General features: G+C 40.6%; 1 protein-coding gene across 1 annotated transcript in view; it reads right to left on the reverse strand.

The window, feature by feature from the left end:
- Positions 1 to 13,512, reverse strand: part of ETF1 (eukaryotic translation termination factor 1) — a 37,863-nt gene extending 24,351 nt beyond the window's left edge. The window contains exons 1-2 of the mRNA XM_021005037.2: positions 13,361 to 13,512; positions 13,070 to 13,173 (exon numbers count right to left, since the gene is read on the reverse strand). Coding sequence (XP_020860696.1) covers positions 13,070 to 13,155 — 86 coding nt within the window. The 5' untranslated portion in view covers positions 13,156 to 13,173; positions 13,361 to 13,512. The remainder of the gene's footprint in view (positions 1 to 13,069; positions 13,174 to 13,360) is intronic.
- Positions 13,513 to 20,033: the final 6,521 nt, after the last annotated feature.

Genomic DNA, 20,033 nt, shown 5'->3' on the forward strand with positions numbered 1-20,033 from the left:
TGAATGACTTTGTGTCAACTGCATGTTTGATACGCATACCACCTATGCCTTGACCATCACTAATAAAAAAAGAAATGACCAGTATGGCACAATCTATTCTTTAACAAAGTCACACTGGCTCTATTTCACTACCAATGTTCAGAAATTTTTAGCTAGATAGATGAAATGGTTCTTGAATAACAAGTTGTGAAGGAATACTGAATAGTCTGGTCTATCCCGCCCATTCAGGATTTAAGGCAGAACCATACTAAAGCCACCTCCTATAGCTTCTCACAGGAAATCCCACAATTTCACAAACTGCCAGGCTCTCTCACAAGGACCCATTATTATTTTACTAGGCTGTGGAAACCCAGAGAAGCTGAATTCTTACCATATAAAATGCTCCAAAGGCTAACTCCATTGCTTCCTTCCAAACCTGTTCTGTCTAGATTAGGACCTCCAAAATTTGCGTAGTCATTCTTTACAGTGTTTCACTCCTAAGTGAAGATTAGTGACATGTGGCTCAATCCATTACAAATTAAGGCTCTAGTCTTAAGAGGTCTATGTCTGCCCCATTTTCTTAACTGAATTGTTGTTCATCCTTCACTTTCAAAGAAGATCAAAGATGATATAGGGTGATGACTCATATATGAACTGGATTTAAATGAGGCAGAGTTGGGATGACTTTGCACAACTCTGCTTCACCTTAATGCATTAAAGTGTTAGGAGAGTATCTGTATTTTATAGGGATGATTACATCTATCATGAACCCTCATATCAAATTTACAACGCTTATTTTCTTATTGAAGTTTTGATTAACATGAAGATTCTCATCCAGGTTTGGGGGGGGTAATATTTATCTAGTATATCTAGTATAATTATTACTAGATATAACCTTTGCCCTCACCCCACCTTGCCCCAAGGGTATAGGATGGATAAAAGAAACATTTGATAGCACAGCCAGTATTAGTAAAAAGGAACATAAGGGTTACATTACTTGACATCAAATACCTGGGGTAGGAGGGACAAAGAAAAAATTAGCAGAAACTCCAGGGATGTGGCCAAAAATATAATGGACAAATCTTAAAAGGTTAGAAATTTCCTAGATAAATTTTACTAAGGCAGAAATTACAGGGATTATCAGAATCCTCTGAAGACAAGTATCAAATTAGTTTACACCAATTTTATCCTTCCCTTTTCTTTTACTAAGAGATTTAAGAGCTTTCATCTTTGATTTATGGCCAGGTTCCAAAATTTTGACATAGGCCAGGCGCAGATGCTCATCGGCTGACAATCAACTACTTCTAATGGGGCAGTGATCTGAACTCAGTTTGTACTCCTGCCATGTGCCAGAAAACCCAAATTCTCACCCTTAACTGATATACTAGAAACCTGTAACAGTTCTCCTTATCTACATCTCCTTTTAGACAGGAACTTCACTGGGGCAGAGAACTTCCAGATAAGAACATTCCCTCTACCAATCCAGGCCCACACTTTCTCTGCGACCTGAGTGTTGCTTAGAGCTTTAAGAGAGAGGTTAAGTGACTTACTTGCCCAGGGTCAGTATGTATCATAGGTAGAACTTGAACCTCAATCTTCTTGGCTAGCTTTCAGATCTACTATGCCAAACTGTCTCTCCTTTAGAGCAGGGCTTCTAAAAACCTGGAATCCATGACCTTGGGTTTGTTGTTGTTTTTTTAAATTCTGATCAATGTAATTCAGCAACATTGATTTCCTTTGCAATGCTATGCATTTTATGCAATTGGAAACATTCTGGAAGGAGTCCATAGGCTTCAACAAAGGGGTCCATGATACAAAAAATGTTAAGACCTCTGTTCTAGAGAGGGGCTAGAAAATCCCCTATCAATCCCCCCAGAAGGGAGGGGGGGGGAAAGCTAACAAAATATATATACCAATAGTATAAGCGGAGCTGACATACAATTGCCACATGACTTAACTGCTTCCAATTTATTTTACTAAGACCTCAAATATCCATCCTATTGCCAAACAATCTTATTCAATAACACTTCCTTCAATGTTCTTTTCCACTACTCCCTAGCTTTGTAAGGCTCTATTCATCCTCATCTTGCTCCAATTTCCTCAAAGACAAAGTAGGACAAAAGTTAGGAAACTATGTTCATGATCTCCAAATAGCCAGGTACCCCAGAATTATACTTCTATGTTAAAATAATGCGGCTTACCCCTAAACAAGGAGTTCCTCAGTGACTAAGGTTAAATAGTATACTCATCAGATTAACTAGTAGCTTTTCCTAGCTTTGTCTACTTTTAAAATAACATACTGTACTATAGGAGGTAAAACAAATGAGACATGAATCTACAAAATACCTTTTGTTTGGAGAGGTTTTGGGGGGACAAAGATAAAGTTGATTTCTGTGCTCAACTTCATAATCTCTACATGTCTGGAACATTTAATTCTGGGAGGGAAAAATCTAATTTTCCAAATGGAAATATAGGGACCCCAGAAGGTTATAGTAATTCATACCTGTGACCCTTAAAGTCAGAAATGGCAATTACATTGAGACAGGAGCAAGTCTTTTCAACAGTATGAAGGTAAAACAGCGAGGAAAGCTGGGAGTGGGGCTTATGTATGTAACTGGAATAAAATAGTTCCAAAATTTTTGGCAGAAAGGTTGGGAGCATCATTTTTTTCTATCTTATTCCTCACAAGTATTAGAACTGCACTAACACCCATAGGGCAGCTAGGTGGCAGAGTGGATAGAGCACCAGCCCTGAAGTCAGGAGGATCTGAGTTCAAATAATCTGGCCTCAGACCAAGCACTTGACACTTACCAGCTGTGTGACCCTGGGCAAGTTCACTTAACCCCAATTGCCTTAAAAAAGAAAAAAAAGAACTGCACTAACCCCCGACACTACAATGCATACACCCACTCGTGTATGCCTTTCTAGAGTTCTAGCCATTTACTCTAATTGTTTTTTAAAGACAAGGGAACAAATTTCATAAAATGGTATTAGTAGAATATTCCACCAAAATGGAGCAAGTCAGAAAAATACCTAAGGTGTTCTCAGTGCTGCACTAAACCACCAAGTACAAGAAATCATCAGCACCAAGGAATTCCACAACACTGATTCATCAAATTCCATGTTGTCAGGATCCCCTTAACTGAAGCAAACAAGTAATGCTGAATACAGTAACAGCATAAAGAAGTTGAATATACATTTCCCAACTATTACATAAGAGTAACTAAAGACTAATTATATAGTTCTAGCTGTCTTTAAACAAATTTCCTACCCAGGTACTATGACAATTACCTCACTAGTGATGCTCATTAAAAACAATCAACCTGCAGTACAAACATATTTATAGCAGTTCTTTCTGTGACGGCAAAGAACTGGAAACTGAGGGTGTAACCCAACAAGTGGGGAATGGCTGAACAAGTTATAGTACATGAATGCAATGGAATACTACTGTGCTGTAAGAAATGATAGAGGGAAAGTTTTAGAGAAACCTGGCAACACTTGTATTAACTGATGCAGAGTGAATAGAACCAGAAGAACAATCTATATAACAACACTACTGTAAAGGGTAGCAACTTTGAAAGACTTAAAATCAACACAATGCCTAACCATAATTCCAAGACTCATGATAAAAGATGTTGCTCACTGCTTGTCAGAAAGTGGATTCACAATGCAGATCGAGACACTTTTTCAGAAACGGTCAATGCAAGAGTTTGATTTGCCTGACCATAAGTTTGCAATGAGAGGTTTGTTTTTCTTGCTTCTTCAATTGGGGGAGGAGGGAAGAAGGTGGGAAGACTAGAAAGCAGATCTTCCCTTGAAAACATGATCTAATTAAATTTTTTTTAAATCAACCTGCTCCGTATGCAAGCTTCTCCCTTTTATACACAGATTAGACTTCCAAACCTCATTCCTGTTTTTCTTTTATCTTTGATTTTAGGTCCCAAAAAACCAGATCCTTCTATTAAGATGCAAAGCTTTGATTACAGTGCTCCCTTCCATAAGGAGTAGGGGAGGAGAGATTCCTTCTATCAAGCAAAGGAAATACTACACAGACATCATTCCTATCAAGCATGAGACTGAGATATTCATGTCCTTAGAAAGTTAGCTCCTTAAACTTGATTTACATGATGTCAGGCTCAGTCAAATCTCTGTCCCTTTGTAGTTCCTTTCTGAAAACTCACCCTGTTCCTATAGTAGTTATGAAGGCCAGAAGATGATACCAAAATAGCCCAAGAGAGAAAATAAAAATTCTTTGGGTAAAAAAGCACCACCTGGGACAGCTAGGTGGTGCAATGGGTAGAGCACCAGCCCTGGAATCAGACTCGAGTTTAAATGTGGCCTCAGAAATTTCCTAGCTGTAGGACTCTGGGCAAGTTACTTAACTCCGATTGTCTCCCTCCAAAAAAACCACCATCTGAGAAATCATTACAGTTTGAGGGTCACAGGAAGCATACTGCATTTGATTCATTGGCAGCCATGTGATGAGTCTTTCATGGTATGTCAAGCCTATTTTATTAACAGAAACTAAGAGGGCACAAACGTGCAAGAGTTCTGCGATATTTCAATACCCTGACAGCACATCAACTCTCACCCAACAAAGCTTTTATATCTAATTTTAGGCCAACTGGCCTTTTACCAAGAATGGATTTCAATTATAATCTCAGAGCTGCAAATCAGTTACAGTTCCAAGCCACCCATTGTAACAAGGCTATTTCCAGAGTTTTATATTAACAAAATAGAACTGTAATTCTGTGGCACTGGGAAAGAAAGAGGCAGAGACATTAACTTAGAACTAACGATGGGTGCACAAATTTAATAACTGATTTCTTCTAGGGAAATAAGTTCAAATTGAAACATTTATCTAGTCCTTCCCACGTATATAAGTCACTGACATTAAGTGACAGGGATACAAAGAGTTCCGGCCCCCCAAAAGTTTCCAGTAAAAAGCTGAGCAGTATTTGCAAACTATAGCAGGAAAATTTTATTCTAAAACTTTACCTTTGGTATCCATTAAGCCTAGGTCAGGCAGTCTGATTCTATTAACCTTTAGGGAACCCCCCCCCCAGTAGACTGTCCCACTTTATCTACCACGTGCCAATCACACCTGACCTTACCTGGTAGATGAACTACTGTATACAAATTTATGAAAAGATTAGTTGGCAGTGTAAAGGGAGCACAGAGTCTAAAGTCAGCAGTGTTTCCTCCCAATGGCTGCCCCTTTATCTCCCATGGCCGGTGTAGTGTGGAAAAAGCACTAGATTTGGATCAGAGAATCTGGATTAAGATCCTACCTAGTTCTGCTACTTCCTACCTCTGTAACCCTGGATAAATCAAATACCCTACCCTACCCCATCAGCCATCAATTTCCTCATCCATGGAATGAAATTTGAGTACATGACCTCAGAGGTTCCTTCCAGATCTAAATCTGTAATAATGATGCCGATTTCACCCTGAATCTCAATTAGTTCCCCATTCAACATACTAGAAGGTCATCAGGTGAGAAAGGAAAATGGAGGAGTGGCTCACATGGATACCAAGTATGGCAGGGCCGTACAGCCTCAAAAAGTTATAACTGACACCCACAAGGGCATTCTTATCCACAGCCATTCCCTCCAACAGTGGAAGCAAAAGGCTGCCTGCTTTAGAGCCACATACACTTTAGGAGACCCCCACAGTCAGGGAAGATAACTCTCAAAGTTCTATGTGAGCAGAAATCTGATGACCACAACTATGCTAGGGTTGACTCAGACCTCCTCAAGTCATGGAGACCTATTCCAGACTCTGAGTACTTGTAGAAGAGGCAGACATACAATAGTAATAATACTGAATTTGGAGTCAGAGCATGGTACAGTGGAAACAGTGCCAAATTTGGGGCCAGAGACCTTGAGGATTCAAATCCTGGCTTTTTTTTAAAACTATTTGTGGGACTTTGGGCAAGTCAACTAACCTCTCTCAACATTTCCCCCCTCATTTAATTCTAAAAAGGGTTTCAATAGATGACCTTTAGACGTTCTCCTTCCCCCTTCTCCCCTCCTCCCCCAAACACAGTCTCTGACTTAGGTTCTGCCACTTATTACACATGTACCTGTTTCCTCTCCAGGCCAGAATTCTGCCTGTGAAAAAAATTTTAAGGTCCCACCTCAGCTCTAAATACCACACCCATTGCCTTTAAGTAGTTCAAAACAGCTCCCAAGAAATCTTTTGAAATTAACGTTGATCACTGACTTACACTATAACTCTCATTTTTTGTATATTATTTTGCCCTTGTAGTTACTATATTCAAACACTTTGTGCTAGGTCTCTCCTGAATTAATTACAATTTCCCTGAGAGATTACATCTATTACATATTCCTGTAAAAATATTCTGGATTTTATATACCAAAGTCATGAAATACCTCGGTAAACATAACTCAGATACTCTTAATTTTTATATCCCTGGATCTCAACCCTTGGAAATGATCTCTACCAGTCACAAGAGTTTGTACAGTAACAGGAAATGCCATTGAACTGCCTGCTAATCTCTTTAGGGCTCAGCTCAGACAGCACCTATTCCCTGAAACCTTCCCAGACATCTTAGATTAAATGATTTCTCCCCTCCCCCTTCACTTTCTACTTTGTATCCTATTTTTCTGTGTTAAGGAAAGCTCCCTAAAGAGAAACTATTTTTTTCATCATTTATCTCTCGAACACTTACCTAGCCCAATGCCTTGCACATATTAAGTGTTTAATAAAAAATTCATTGAAATCTTAATGAATATCATTGATATGTCAGAATAAAGGCATGTTTTGACCAGGCACTTCTGAAAGCAGCCTTGAAGGAGCCAGAGAATCAGATGAGTACAAGGTTATAAATGCCAAACCACAAAAGGTACCGGAGAAACACAGTGAAATCTATTAAGGTGACTGAGGTGAAAAAGCTTGTACAAGGATAAGCAGGATAGTTCAATTCACAAAGTTTTATAGCTTTACAAAATGACTGCTCCACAACCCTTCTAGTAGGTGGCAAAAGTACTACTATCTCTAAGAAATTCCTTTACATGCTAAACCAAGTTTCCCTTAACTTCTCAACTTCTGACTGTCAAAAAGGTTAAGGGCCCTGCCCATAGTCATTCAGAAAGTGCTGGACCTGGGATTTGAACCCAGGGCTCCTTCTACTACAGTACAGAAAAAAAGGATAAAGATACAAGAAACTCCCAAATCTAAGCCAGTTTCAGTTTTATTTTTACCAGAAAGTAAATCTGATAACATTATTATACTTTTTGAGATGGTGAGAAAAAGACAAACTGGCAAATCTTTCTTCCTCTTACCTCCCAATCTACTTGGGCTAGAAGAAAAAAAAAGATGTTTTGGTACAAAGGAAAGGAAATTCTCTAAACAGACTTAGGCAAGTCTTCAAAATGTGTCTAAAAAGTATATGTCAAGACAGAAAGGTCTTCAGTAAAGACAATGGAAGATATAAGAGTGGGAAACCCACTTAGGTGAAACTACTACCAAAGCTATGTTATGTTATGGGCAACAGCAGATCCAGAAGGAAGACAACAGGTTTTATCTTCCCTGTCTAGAATGTTACTTCAACAAGAGAGGACCAAGATGGTTTTGTTGCAAATTTGCACAGTTCCAAGTATCCTATCATTCAGACATCTGCCAAGCACTCACTGGACACACAGTATTGTACTAAGCACTGTAATGTATACCCAACAGATCAAAGAAAGAAGATCTCTAGAGGTAAGAGTCCAAAGCTGTGGAAGCCCCAACCTACTGTGAACTCTGCCCTAAATGGTATGCTAATTAGGCACTCCCATTAACCTGGGAGTTCTGTCCAGGGCAAGCCTCTCTTAAGTAAGCTGTTGCTACAATGCGAAGTCTGTAAGAGTGAAAATTCAAAGTGGAGAATCTTCATTAGATTTAGTGCACAAACACCACCATACTGTACCAACACATTGTTTGTTGGGAATAATATTGTGGAAAGTTAGCAACCTGTAGCTTTAAAGGTTTAAGAAAGCACACTACTATTCTCTACCCAACACAACCCTCTTTTTTGTTTCTTCTTTCCTCCCCTTCCTTTTACTTTGCTTTTTCTCTCCAATTTTCCCCTCTCTCCTAGTTTTTCTTAGAATGGCTTATAGTATCCATAGATACTGCTGAAACATGTTCAGACCCCCAAACTGCAATCTCTTTGGGTGAGCTTCCACAAGTATTTATTTTCCAATACCAGATACTCGAGTTTATAAGAGCATTTGCTCACGACCAGTACATGCTTACAGATGTTGCATTACTCTCATTTTTTATGATACTTTAAAAATATTTTTATCCATATTTTCTAATCTCCACTTACATCCCACTCCAATATCTTACTGTGGTGTGGAGGTAACCCTGGATTTCCAAAGACTATGTTAGTAAAGTTCAACTCCAGCAGGGCCTATACTAAGCTGGAAAGACTTTGGAAAGTACAGGTGAAGAAATACTGAAACATATTCTCTTATTCACCACCTGGACTTCACTCTCGCTGAGATTGCTAGCTGGATCAAATGTTTCGGGCACCAATTAGAATAACATAAGGTGTTATCACATTTAACTATTGTGTGCACTCTCAAAAGGACGATGAAATAAAACGAAGTACTATACAAATACATATCAGCATTTTCTCCTTATTGAAGCAAGTGTGCAACTACTGACCAAAGACCAACCTCAAGGCATAAAAACAGGTTTTAATTTATTCAAAATAAGAGTTTAATCACTAAGCACTGGCAACTAAGGCTTGACTAATAACATCAATAAGGCGCACAAAATGAATGCTTTCAGATCCAAACAATGTTCTGTTGGGTAATCTCAATTTGTCACAGATAAGAGTCTAAGTGTATATTAATTTTAGTTAAAAGCTGAATTCTGGAAGAAAATTTTAAGCTGTAAAAGCAAATGCATTAAAAATGGATCAAGTTTCAGGATTTATAAAATATACTTTTCAAACTCTGGGCATGAGTAAAAACAATTACTTTTCCATCTATTATGTTTTGGATCCAGTTATAAAGCCTTGAGGTAAATAAGGCCCAGTTGAATATATGTAAGAAATAGCAATGGCAGATAAAATAATTTATGATAAATATCTCTGAATCTCCAGACAACTTCTCAGAATGGGGCCCAATCTGGATTCTGCACGAAATAATCAGTGATGTCGGGAACAATCTCTGATTACTATTTCCCTAACACTGTGGAGCAACTATAATATAAAGAACATAATAAAAGCGGTACAATCCAAAGGAAACCAAACTTTTATTTAGAAAGGACATTTATATTACTTTTAACTGCTTATGCTCAGGTCTTCATGACTCTAATTGCAGCATTCAATATGCTATTCCTTGCTGGCTTTTTTCCTGCAAATAAAATTTTAGAGTAGTTTTATTATAAGCTAAGTAGAATAAATAGAGTACTATCAGGATTGTGGAAACCTCCTTGAATGAAAGCTCTATTAAGCCACCTTAGAAAACGGAGGGCCTGACTCTGGATTCTTGAAGGATGTGCCTGTGTGGTGTGTGTGCTAGCAGTTCCTCCCCACCTAGTGAGACAGACTACAAGACTGTCACCAGAGGCCCGCTATTTCTCAGGCTGGCTGCAAATAGGTGAATTTTTTAACCACAGCAGCATTTATGAGCCATGATCTGGGACATGGATACTTGAAGTATTGAAAGTCCATCCATTTAAGGTTCATTTTGCTCCTTATACAGATACAGTTCATCTGAAATACACACACAGGTAGGTCAATTTTACAAGATGGGTCACTATGGTTTCTAGATTTTAATTGGCCATAGCTCTCTCCCTTGCCAGGCTATTTTTCCCAGCTAGTTTATACCTGTGTCATGTCATGTGGTTATCTACAAACAGACTATCTGAAGTTCAAACTTACAGCACCACATTATACTGGGAGTGAAGTTAAAAAAAACCCACAACAACAAAACACTATGGATTAATGTATCAAATAATCAACGGAAATGAAAACATCAAATGCAAAATACAACGACTGGCTTGCTTTCTGTATTTCCAGAATATTTCTATTCACCCACCATTAATTTCATGATGTTTCTTTCCATTAAAACCATTTGTATATTGTTTCAATTTACGATTGAAATTAATTCTCATCCCAGATACGGTGGTAAATCTGGATTCATCTGTCATCTCTTATGAGTTTATCAGAATTATCCTAGGAACTTTTAACCTATAGGCAAAGAAGGCAAGGTATTTCTCAAGGTTAGATACTTACCTCTGCAAACGTTACTTTAAAAAATTTCTTACTTTAGGGGTATCTAGCCAATGACACAAAGATAATTTTAACATTCCCCTGAAGAAACGAATATCTACAATCAAATACCATAAATCAAAGAGAAACAACTCTCAAAAGTCTTCTAATATCCAAGAAAGTCAAAGACTTTATGCTTTTTTGTGTCAAAGTAAGCCTAAATTCTAGATGTATGAAGAAAAAGGCATCAAGTCAAGTTATATTTGCTTGGGGAGAGGGGGTGTCACCTGGACATTTTGATAAGTCAACTAACTCTCCCTATGACCTAGAAAAGGCAACACCTAGTATTCATGTGTTCTATTCCAAATTACCAAGTCTTTGTTTTTTTTTTTGTTTTTGGCTAGGCAATGGGGTTAATTAACTTGCCCAGGGTCACATAGCTAGTAAGTGTTATGTGTCTGAGGCCGCATTTGAACTCAGGTCCTCCTCAACATAGGACCGATGCTCTATCCACTGAGCCACCCAGCTGCCCCCCAACAAGTCTCTGAATTGTTATGTCTAATTTCTGGACTCTCCCCTTTGTCCCTCTGGTATCTCATACTCATCTTAAACCCTTTTCCAACCATGAAGCATATCAGGTATTTTAGTGATTTTGCCCTGATCTGAAAACCTCATTTGTTGAAAAGGCTAGTCATATTATACACTTTACTAACTACACTACAGACAAACACTCCCTCCTTCTTGCACTCTAAGTTTAAAAAGAGGGAATATATACAACCTATAAAAAAAGTTTTAAGGTCGTTGGGTGACATACCTATAAACAAATTTAAGAATTGACAACAACAAGCAGAAAGTAATTTAACCGAATCTTGCTAAGCCAAGTTGCCTTACTCAGATGACAGGAAAATGACAGCAGTGAAGTGACTTTTTGGTTGCCTTCAAAGCAGGTAAAAAGTTTAAACCAGTGTATTTAGGAAGCAAATAGGCTGAAATACACTGTTATCTAAACTGTGAACCTACAAGCCAAACGCAGCTTTAACCTTTCACAATGAAAATAGCTCTGAAACCAAGAGATTTCTTAAAACATTGCTGAAGGCCCATCAGTTAAAAGTAAATTCCAATAAGGAAAGAATTAACACAATCCTTAGCATTAACCGAATTCGTGTTTATTAAAAGAGCCTAATAAATGGAGAATAATTTACTTTCTTACCTACCCTGGAATTATCATTTAGTGTAGAATTACATTAAAACCATAACTAATCTTAAATATTCAATGAGATTCAAAGATGATGTGAAATCAAACTAGTAAACAACAAACAACGACCTAGTTACCTAATATTCCCAGCTCCTCTAACCCTTGCCTCCAATTTCTTTTATAACAAGAAGAAAAAGAAACAAAAAACAAAAGCATGACAGTCCAAACCACTTGATCAGGACTAAATTTAAAAAGCTTCATTCTGACATGACCACAGGTTTTTGCCGAAACTAAAAACAAAGTTTAACACAAAGATATTTTTGCAGGCCTTGGGTCATTAGTATGTTCCTACTTCATAAAAGAAAGAGAAATGGGGACACAAGACAAACCTAGAGAATACCGACAAGCACTGGAGTGGTGCTGGGAACCAGAACTTTTACTTCCTGCTCCAAAACTAACTTTCCATATGGCTGTGGTCAAGCTACTATTCCAAAAACGTTGATACATATAATACTGATATGCACATAAAAATACATAACATGCTTCAAAGAATTATCACCTTCACCCCTTGCAAAAGTTTTTACAACTAAGAAAGGAATGAGACACTGAAGAAACCTTTACAAACTGTGCTGACAAACGGATACCAGCTTTTAAATCAAACAACATTCCTATTCTCCCACAAAAACTCAACAACTCCCTTCTTCCTACCAAATTTCACGAAGCAAACGTTCAAAACCCACCCAAACCTGTACTGAATCTGTTTTAAAACAAGAGCAAGAGCATTCTGAAGTTGGCTACATCCATTCTGTTACCAATACCAACCCCAAACTCTACAGGGATGGTTTTAGTAGTACCTAACTGTACAGTATTTTCATCAGACACAGTGTCTAATAACAACTCTGATCTCCTTTAAAAACATATTCAGCAACCCCTTTTTTTGGGTCTTTTTCCACCTTTCTTCCTACCACCTAGGAGTTCCTGTGAAGCAGCTGGAAGCAGCACCTCAAAGCTTCCCGGGGTGGGGGAAGCCTTCCCCCAAACACTATTGCAACTTCAGCCCCTGCCAGGTCCCCCAAGGCCGGCAGCACTCCGGCAGGGACAGGGGACAGGGGGAGGCCTGAGGCTCCCCCCGGAGTTAGCAGCTCCTTACAGCCCCGACCCAACTTCACTTTCCTCCCAGGTCTCGTCAAAATGGCCTCCCCATCTGGGCTCCCGAGGCTTCAGAGCGTGAAGGGAGAAGAGGCGATGGGGAGAGAGTCGAGGAAAGGTGGAGGCAGGGAGGCGCTCCCCCCCACGCCCCCGGGGGGCCGTCGGGGCCCCATCCCCGAGACCGGTCGAGTCCTGGGGACCGAAGGAGGCACGGAGGGAGCCCAGGTCGGTAGGGCAGGAAATGGGGAGGGGGGGTCGGCGCCCCGGACAGGCCGGAAGGAGGGAGGTGGTGGACGCCGGGGCGGTCGGGCGGGGGAGAGGCCCACGCTGGGGGCCCCACCCAGAGGCGGCCCCCGGGGCCGGCCGAGCCCTCTCGGGCCGGGCTCTCCGCAGCCGGCCATGCGGCGCGGGGAAGGCCAGGCCGGCTCTCCCCAGGGGCGTCTCTGAGCGGGGCGGGCCGGGGGGGAGGGGGGAGGGTCCCGGGATCCCCGGGCGCGGCGAGGCGCAGCGCTCACCCGCGGGCCGCTTCCAGGCTCTTGATGAGCTTCTTGATCTTCCAGATTTCTACGTTCCTGTCGGCAGCGCTGGGATCGTCAGCCATCTTCTCGCCTCCTCCTCCCTAGAGCGGCCCGGCGGGGCCCGGAGACACCAAGACCACAGAGTTAGCGCCGCCGCCGGGGCAGAGCGGCCCCCTTCCCCGCTGCCCCCGAGCGGCCCTTCTCTCCCCCCGGATCCCCCCAAAGCCGCCTGTACCCCGCGGCCCCAGTCATTCTGGTTCCTCCTCCCTGCCCCCCCCCAGCCCTCACCTAAGGGCCCAGTCCCGGGTGGCAGCGGCTCCTCCCCGGCGGCGGCGGCTCCGCGGCGGCGGCGGCGGCAGCGGCGGCGGCTCTGACGTAGGACACCGGCTCCCTCTCTCCAGGCAGCTGCATGTGTTGCAATCCGCTCACATGGGGCCTGTGACATCACTTCCGCAGCAAGGGCCTGGGTGCGGAGGGGGGCAGCGTCAAGAGGAAAGGGGGAGGGGTCGGAGGAACTCGGGCGCGCGCTGCTGCGCTCCATTGGCTCATTGCGCGGCCGCTAACAACGGGCCTGGTGATTGGTCGCCGTCGGGGCCGCGCTGCCTTGTGAGGTAGGGCTTGGGGGTTGAGGCGAGGGGAGAGAGCTACTACCTCTTCCGGGGCGTGGAAGACGGGAGTGAAAAAGAACCTGTCTCTGAGACTCTCGCGAGCTTTCGATCAGTGCCGCGTCAGGACAGGGAGGAGCTGGTACTAAGAGGGCAATGCATGGTGGTCCTAGGTAGCAGCGTCTGCTTCTCTCCGAATTTCCAGGGAGTGGAATCCCCATGGCCCGGCTTCGAGTGTCCTCCGGGGATCGATGGGGTTGGTTGGCCGCAGCTCTGTCCCCGCACGCTCCCCGGCTGAGCCATTAGACTTACGGGCGCCGCCTTGCGCGCCGGGGAATGGCGCCTTGCAGGCCTAGGAGGAGAGCGCTCCTGGCCGCCTCGGTGACGTCGCCCCCGGGCTCCGTGACGTCACGGCCTCTGGCTCTAGAGTGAGGGACTGGCGGAGTTTGGGTCTGGGACCTCATAGGTCAGACAAATGGGAAGTGTTGGGGTCGGGATGCCCCAGGGCTGGGGAGGTTGTGTGGTCCTGACCTGTGATGGGGGTCTGTTCTCTCCACTGCCCTCCCAGGCGTGCGTGGACGGAAATAGAAGAGGATGAAGACGTTTGAGAGACTTGTGTGGTGGGGTGGATAAAAGTGTTGAGATTTCAGGTCAGGAGGCTTGGGTTTGATCCCGCCTCTGACTTGTATGAGCTAGGCAGATCATCGCTAAATCTCAGTTTATTCATCTGTAAATTTGAGGTGGTATAGATAATATTTCAAAGGGTCATTGTGGTGCTTACGTTACAATATTGAGTATAAAACGCTTTGCAAACCTTAAAGTGCTATATAAGTGTTAGGTATAATGCATTATTTTTCCACATCCACTTTATATAGAGCTCAAATGCTGCTTCTCTCTTTAAGCCTTCCGTATTGCCCTTAAGTGAAAGTGACTGCCTGTACACACTCTTTGACTTTTCTGAGTCCTTTGTATCTACTTTCTAATACTGACTTTCGGATTAGTGTTATAGAGCTCTAGACTTGGAAAACGGGACTCTTGTATAAAGATACAATTCTAATATGACTTGTATATGGTCGTGGACAAGTCTCTCAAACCTCTCTGGGTCTTAATTTCCTCTTCTCTAGTTGGGAAAATATGGTACCTACTTTATAGCGTTATAATGTTTTAGTAAAATATATGTGGAAAGTCTTAAAAACTCTTGAAAGTGCTATCTGTGTAAGTTGTCAGTTGTTACTGTAACTTGTATGACTTTGGAAAAGCGATGATAGAATGTAATATATAATATTGATAGAATGTAAGCTGGAAGACTGGGAAGCTTAAATTTTTGTCTTTGTATCACTAGTACCAGGCATGTAATAGGAGCTTACATAATCTCAGCTAGATGATAAATGTCCCCTAGGGATTTTTTTTTTGGAAGGGAGGAGGGACAGGGAAATGTTCTTTGTTTGCTAAACATATATATTACATATACACACACTTATATACATATATGTGTATGTGTGTATGAATAATACATAATGCATATAGTTTTGTGTTTACATATATATATATTTATACACACAGTAGGTGCTCAGTAAAAATGACTTAAGAATGTGCTTGCTAGGACCAGCAGTACTGTTCATCCTACTAATGCAAGCTCCTTTCCCAAAGGACTATCTTGCTTGAGTTTGAGATTTTTAAAAATAGTTAACATTTTCTTTAGTAATTTCAGTATCTTTTTGGTAGGAACTCCCTAAGAACATCTCTGATGCATGCAGTGGAATTTTGGCTGACTGACACTCTGAAAATATATTCATACGCAGTTATAATTTGATGAAATGATAAAGCCACAAACTCTGATAGAAGCACCCAAGGGAAGAAAAAATGTGGGAAGATTAGAATAGGGGTCTTGATGTGCCTTCTAAGCTGAGCAAGGCTAGCACGTGAGGGAAAAGTCTATTTTGTCTTCTGATAGAGTACTCTGTGAACCTTGGTGGTCTACTCTAGCTTATGTTTGCAAAAATTATACATGTGTGTGTGATTGAGTTGTCAAAGAAAAAATAAAACTGAGTTTTTTAAGTGCAAGCCTGTAAGAAACAATTTTATTAATTTAACATTATTTCCAAAGCCAAGCATTTCCAATTTAGAGAAATGTCCAAACTGATACAGTCTTCCTACCTATCCCCTTAGCATGTCCTCTGGCAATTTGAGATAGCGTTTATGGGAAGTAAAAAAGGTCTCAATATGTTATAACAGGGTTATAAAATTACTCAGTTCCTTCCTTGGCTTCCGGAAGGAATTGAGTCAGCTTTTCTCCTAGTGATCTTCCCTAATCCATCCTGAATGGAGAAGAAGAGGGTGTCTAGTAAGTACCTACAAAGCTAGGTGGCTCTTAACTCATACCATTGGAGGTGGAAGAAACCAGAGATATTTATTAAACAAGAAGTATTTGTTTTATATTTGGTTCCCACTCTTAATTTGTTTTCTAGGCCTTAGCATTTGTTCTTGACCTTTTCTACACTCTCCTAAAAGTCTGGAACAATCATTGTCAGCCCGTCATTATTTAATAATGCCTATTCTATGTGCCAAGAACTGTGCTAAAGGAGGGAGTGAAGGGAGAATACTGTGAAAGACAAAAATAAGGTACATACCCTCAAGGACTTCACACTAGAAAAATAATTTTAGTTGAACTAAAAGGGAGATTTTTTTTGACATGCTTTTTCTATAGGGGATGAAGTTCTCAACCAAACCAAGAAAGGAAAGGATTATGAAAATATTTTTAAAAATATTCCTGTGTGAACTAACTTCAATAAAAAGGGATGGAATCAGAAGCCAGTAGACCAAGGCAAAGAAATTAGTTGAGGAATAATGTGGCAGTCTGGGAAGCCAGAAAAGTATATGAGAAGTCTTTCTGAAATATTAAAGCTGGGGACAGCTAGGTGTTACAGTAGATAGAGCACCAGTCCTGGAGTCAGGAAGACCTGAATTCAAATCCAGCCTCAGACACATAACACTAGCTGTGTGACCCTGTGCAAGTTACTTAACCCCATTGCCTAGCAAAAGAAAAAAAATATATTAAACCTGCCATTGGTTCCTTTATTTTCTTTTCTCACTTCCCCCCAAAAACCCACATTTTCCATCTCACCCCCCCTTTTATCCATTCTACAAGTACAAAGAAATAAAGGTCAAGAGGCCAAGAGTAATACAAGTGAAAAGTCAGTCTTAGGAGTGGTTTTTATCTTCTAATCCCTTGACCCCTTGTCACATCCTGGCTACTAATCCCTTTTTCAAAATGTCCACAGTTACCTTTTTTACTATATTAAATTCATATACAGTAATTTGTTCAGCCAACCCCCAGTTGATGGGCATCTTTTTTGTTTCCAGTTTTTTACCACCAGAAAATAAAAAGAGCTACTGTAAATATTTTTTTTATACATAGGGGTTCCTTCTTTATTTGGGCTTCTTGTCGTTTAGGCCTAGTAGACAATTGTCAGCTAAAATTACAGTTGCGTGAAGAGCAAATAATGGTGTCTTGGCTCTATGGCTGAATGAATGACAATCTAGTCTTAACTGGCTCTAGAAGGAGTAGAAAGGAACAAGTGCTGAGATATTATTTTAAATGGAGCTAGTCTGCAAACCTAACTAAGGTAAAGTATATTCTGTGACTTTGGTGGCTGCAGCCTCACTTTTTTTTTTTTAAATGAGGGAGTGGGGATCCATTATTTAATTTCCAGACTGAAGATAAGTTCACAGAGCCAGACTGGATTGTGTCCCATTGAATGGGACCAGGAGATCTAGCTCTGAAGACAAGTGCTGTGTCATTGAATGGAGCACGAAGTTAAATACTCCACATATGCGCCACCACTGTGGTCCTAAACAGAGTGGGCCTATTCAATGGCATGATGCGGTGTTAAATTTACTGGTTAAAGCCATCAAAGCACCAGAAATAAAGCTCAGATTTGTTTTTGTTAAACTGTCAAATTAAACAGTTCCAGGACTGGGAGAGGCCTTAAGACTAAATTTAGTGATCTTGGACAATAAGAATTATACTGCTACCATGTTAGATAATACATTAGCCTTTGAAAACAGATATCCTACCTTCTGATCAGCCAGAGCTGGTAAAATTGAGAAATATCAAATACTTTGTCAACATCTGGCCCAGAACGGCGGCCATAGGGTATAGTATAACATGCTGATAGGAGTGTGGAATCTAGTTAATGACACTGTATTATATAAATTAAAATCTGCCCAAGGTATGCTAGCCTGATGATGAAGTTGATGGGGAGCCTCTATCAGATGGAGCAGGGACGTGTATAGAGAGCATATAATTGGAGTTTGGGCAGTATGCAGAATGAACTTGAGTTTAAGAATATAATGAGAAGTGGTTATATGTCCTTATTAATTTTATACAGTGTTCTTTATTGTTTCCTTGTGATCTTTTTTACCATTATGTACATATGTAAAGTTCATCTCTTTGGGTTTTATATTGTACTCTTATTATTGGGCATTTGATCATCTTTATAAAATGTATCAGATGCCTTATGTTATCAACATACCTGTGAGCCTGTTCACTTAAACACTTGAATAAAGTAAAAATATCTGGGTCAAAGCTCAATTTAGCATTAACTTTTTGGGCATAGTTCCCAATCCAGAATGAACTAGATGAATATTCACAGTTCCATCAAAAGTGCGTCAGTGTTCCTGTTTCCAGTGTTCCTTTAGCATTTGGCATTTTCCTTTTTGTCAGCTTTATCATTCAGATGGGTATAAGGCAAAACTTCAGGGTGACTTCAGTTTTTATTTCTCTAGTTAATAGTAATTTGGAGCATTTTTTCATATATTTGTTCATAACTTGGATTTCTTCCTTAAGAAACTACCTCTTCATATCCTTTAACCATTTTTGACTTGGGGGATGATGCATTCCTTTTTCTGCTTTCCCGTTGTAAAGAGGAGGCCACTTAGATTTGCATCCTCTTTTACTCTCCACATTCAGTGAGTTGCCAAGTCTTGTTAACATCATCTCAACATGTCTCATGTTGCTTCTCCTTTCTACTCATAACACGACTAGCCTATATATTGCATACAGTGCCTTATACCTCTCTCCTGGGCTATTTGGAAACCTAATTGGTCTCCCTGTATCTAGTTCTCCCTTTTAATCCATCTGCCACACAGGCTGATTACTCATTATTAATCCTCATATACAACAAACTGACCTCCTTACTATTGCCCATATATAACGCACTTCCAACACAGCCATCTCCTGCTTCCGTGGTTTGTAAACACTATTGCCACCATACTTGGAATGTTCTCCCTTCTCACCTCTGCCTCGTAGAAACTTCTTTGAGAATCATGATGCCCAAGTGTCAGATCCTGAATTTTAACTAGTCCTTCCTAATTGTTTAATGCTTTCCTTTACCCTTAATTATTTTACTTTTCTCTTTGCCTATAGTTTGCCCATTAGGATGTAAAATTACTTGAGGTAAGGACTCTCGGTTTTTGTTTTACTTTTTCCATAGCAACTGGCACATAGGTACTTAATACACATTTTTTATTATTATTATTATTTTTGGTGAGGAAATTGGGGTGAAGTGACTTGCCTAGGGTCAGATAGCTAGTGTCAAGTGTCTGAGGCAGATTTGAATTCAGGTCCTCTTGACTCCAGGGCCTGTGCTCTATCCACTGCACCACCTAGCTGCCCCAATACGCATTTGTTACTGAACTGATTTTTTTTTCTTGTGCTGAGAGAGATGGTGCCAGTAAACTTCAAGTTTGTCTTTGTTTTTTGTTTTTTTTCCCCCCCTGCATGCTGGGAAGTGAAGTAAAGTGGTCTTTTGGCCAGGTGAATTAGTTGGTTGGCGGTTCTTTTTGATGTCTGAAGTTCTTAGGAGTTAGATTCTGAATATGTTATTCAGATATAATGGATTTTCCTTTTTTGGTTACTTTGGCACAAATACACAGCTTCAGACATACTTGCTGTAATTTTCAACTGTCTGAAGTGTCATTTTAATGCTATGTCTAGAGCAGAGGATATTAACTTCATTTCACATCCATGGATAGATTTTGAAGGGTTTGTGAATGTGGATGGGGAATAAATTATACCTTTATTTCAATATAATTGATCTTCTCTGTAATGCTATTTATTTTATGCATTGAAAAAAACATTATTCTGAGAAGAGGCCCATAGACTTCACCAGATTGCCAAAAGGGATCTATGACACCAAAAAAGTCAAGAAAAGTGAATCAGTTAGTTATTTGAAAAAATGTAGTAACCAGGATTTGGCATTTTATTTTCTATTACATTTTAACATTATTTTTCCACAAAAGCCCCACTCCAGTGCATCATTATTACTAAAGGTAACTGAATTCTTCAACATAAT

This window comes from Phascolarctos cinereus, unplaced genomic scaffold (genome assembly GCF_003287225.1).
Source record: "Phascolarctos cinereus isolate Bilbo 61053 unplaced genomic scaffold, phaCin_HiC Scaffold_2;HRSCAF=192, whole genome shotgun sequence".
Classification (NCBI taxonomy): Eukaryota; Metazoa; Chordata; class Mammalia; order Diprotodontia; family Phascolarctidae; genus Phascolarctos; species Phascolarctos cinereus.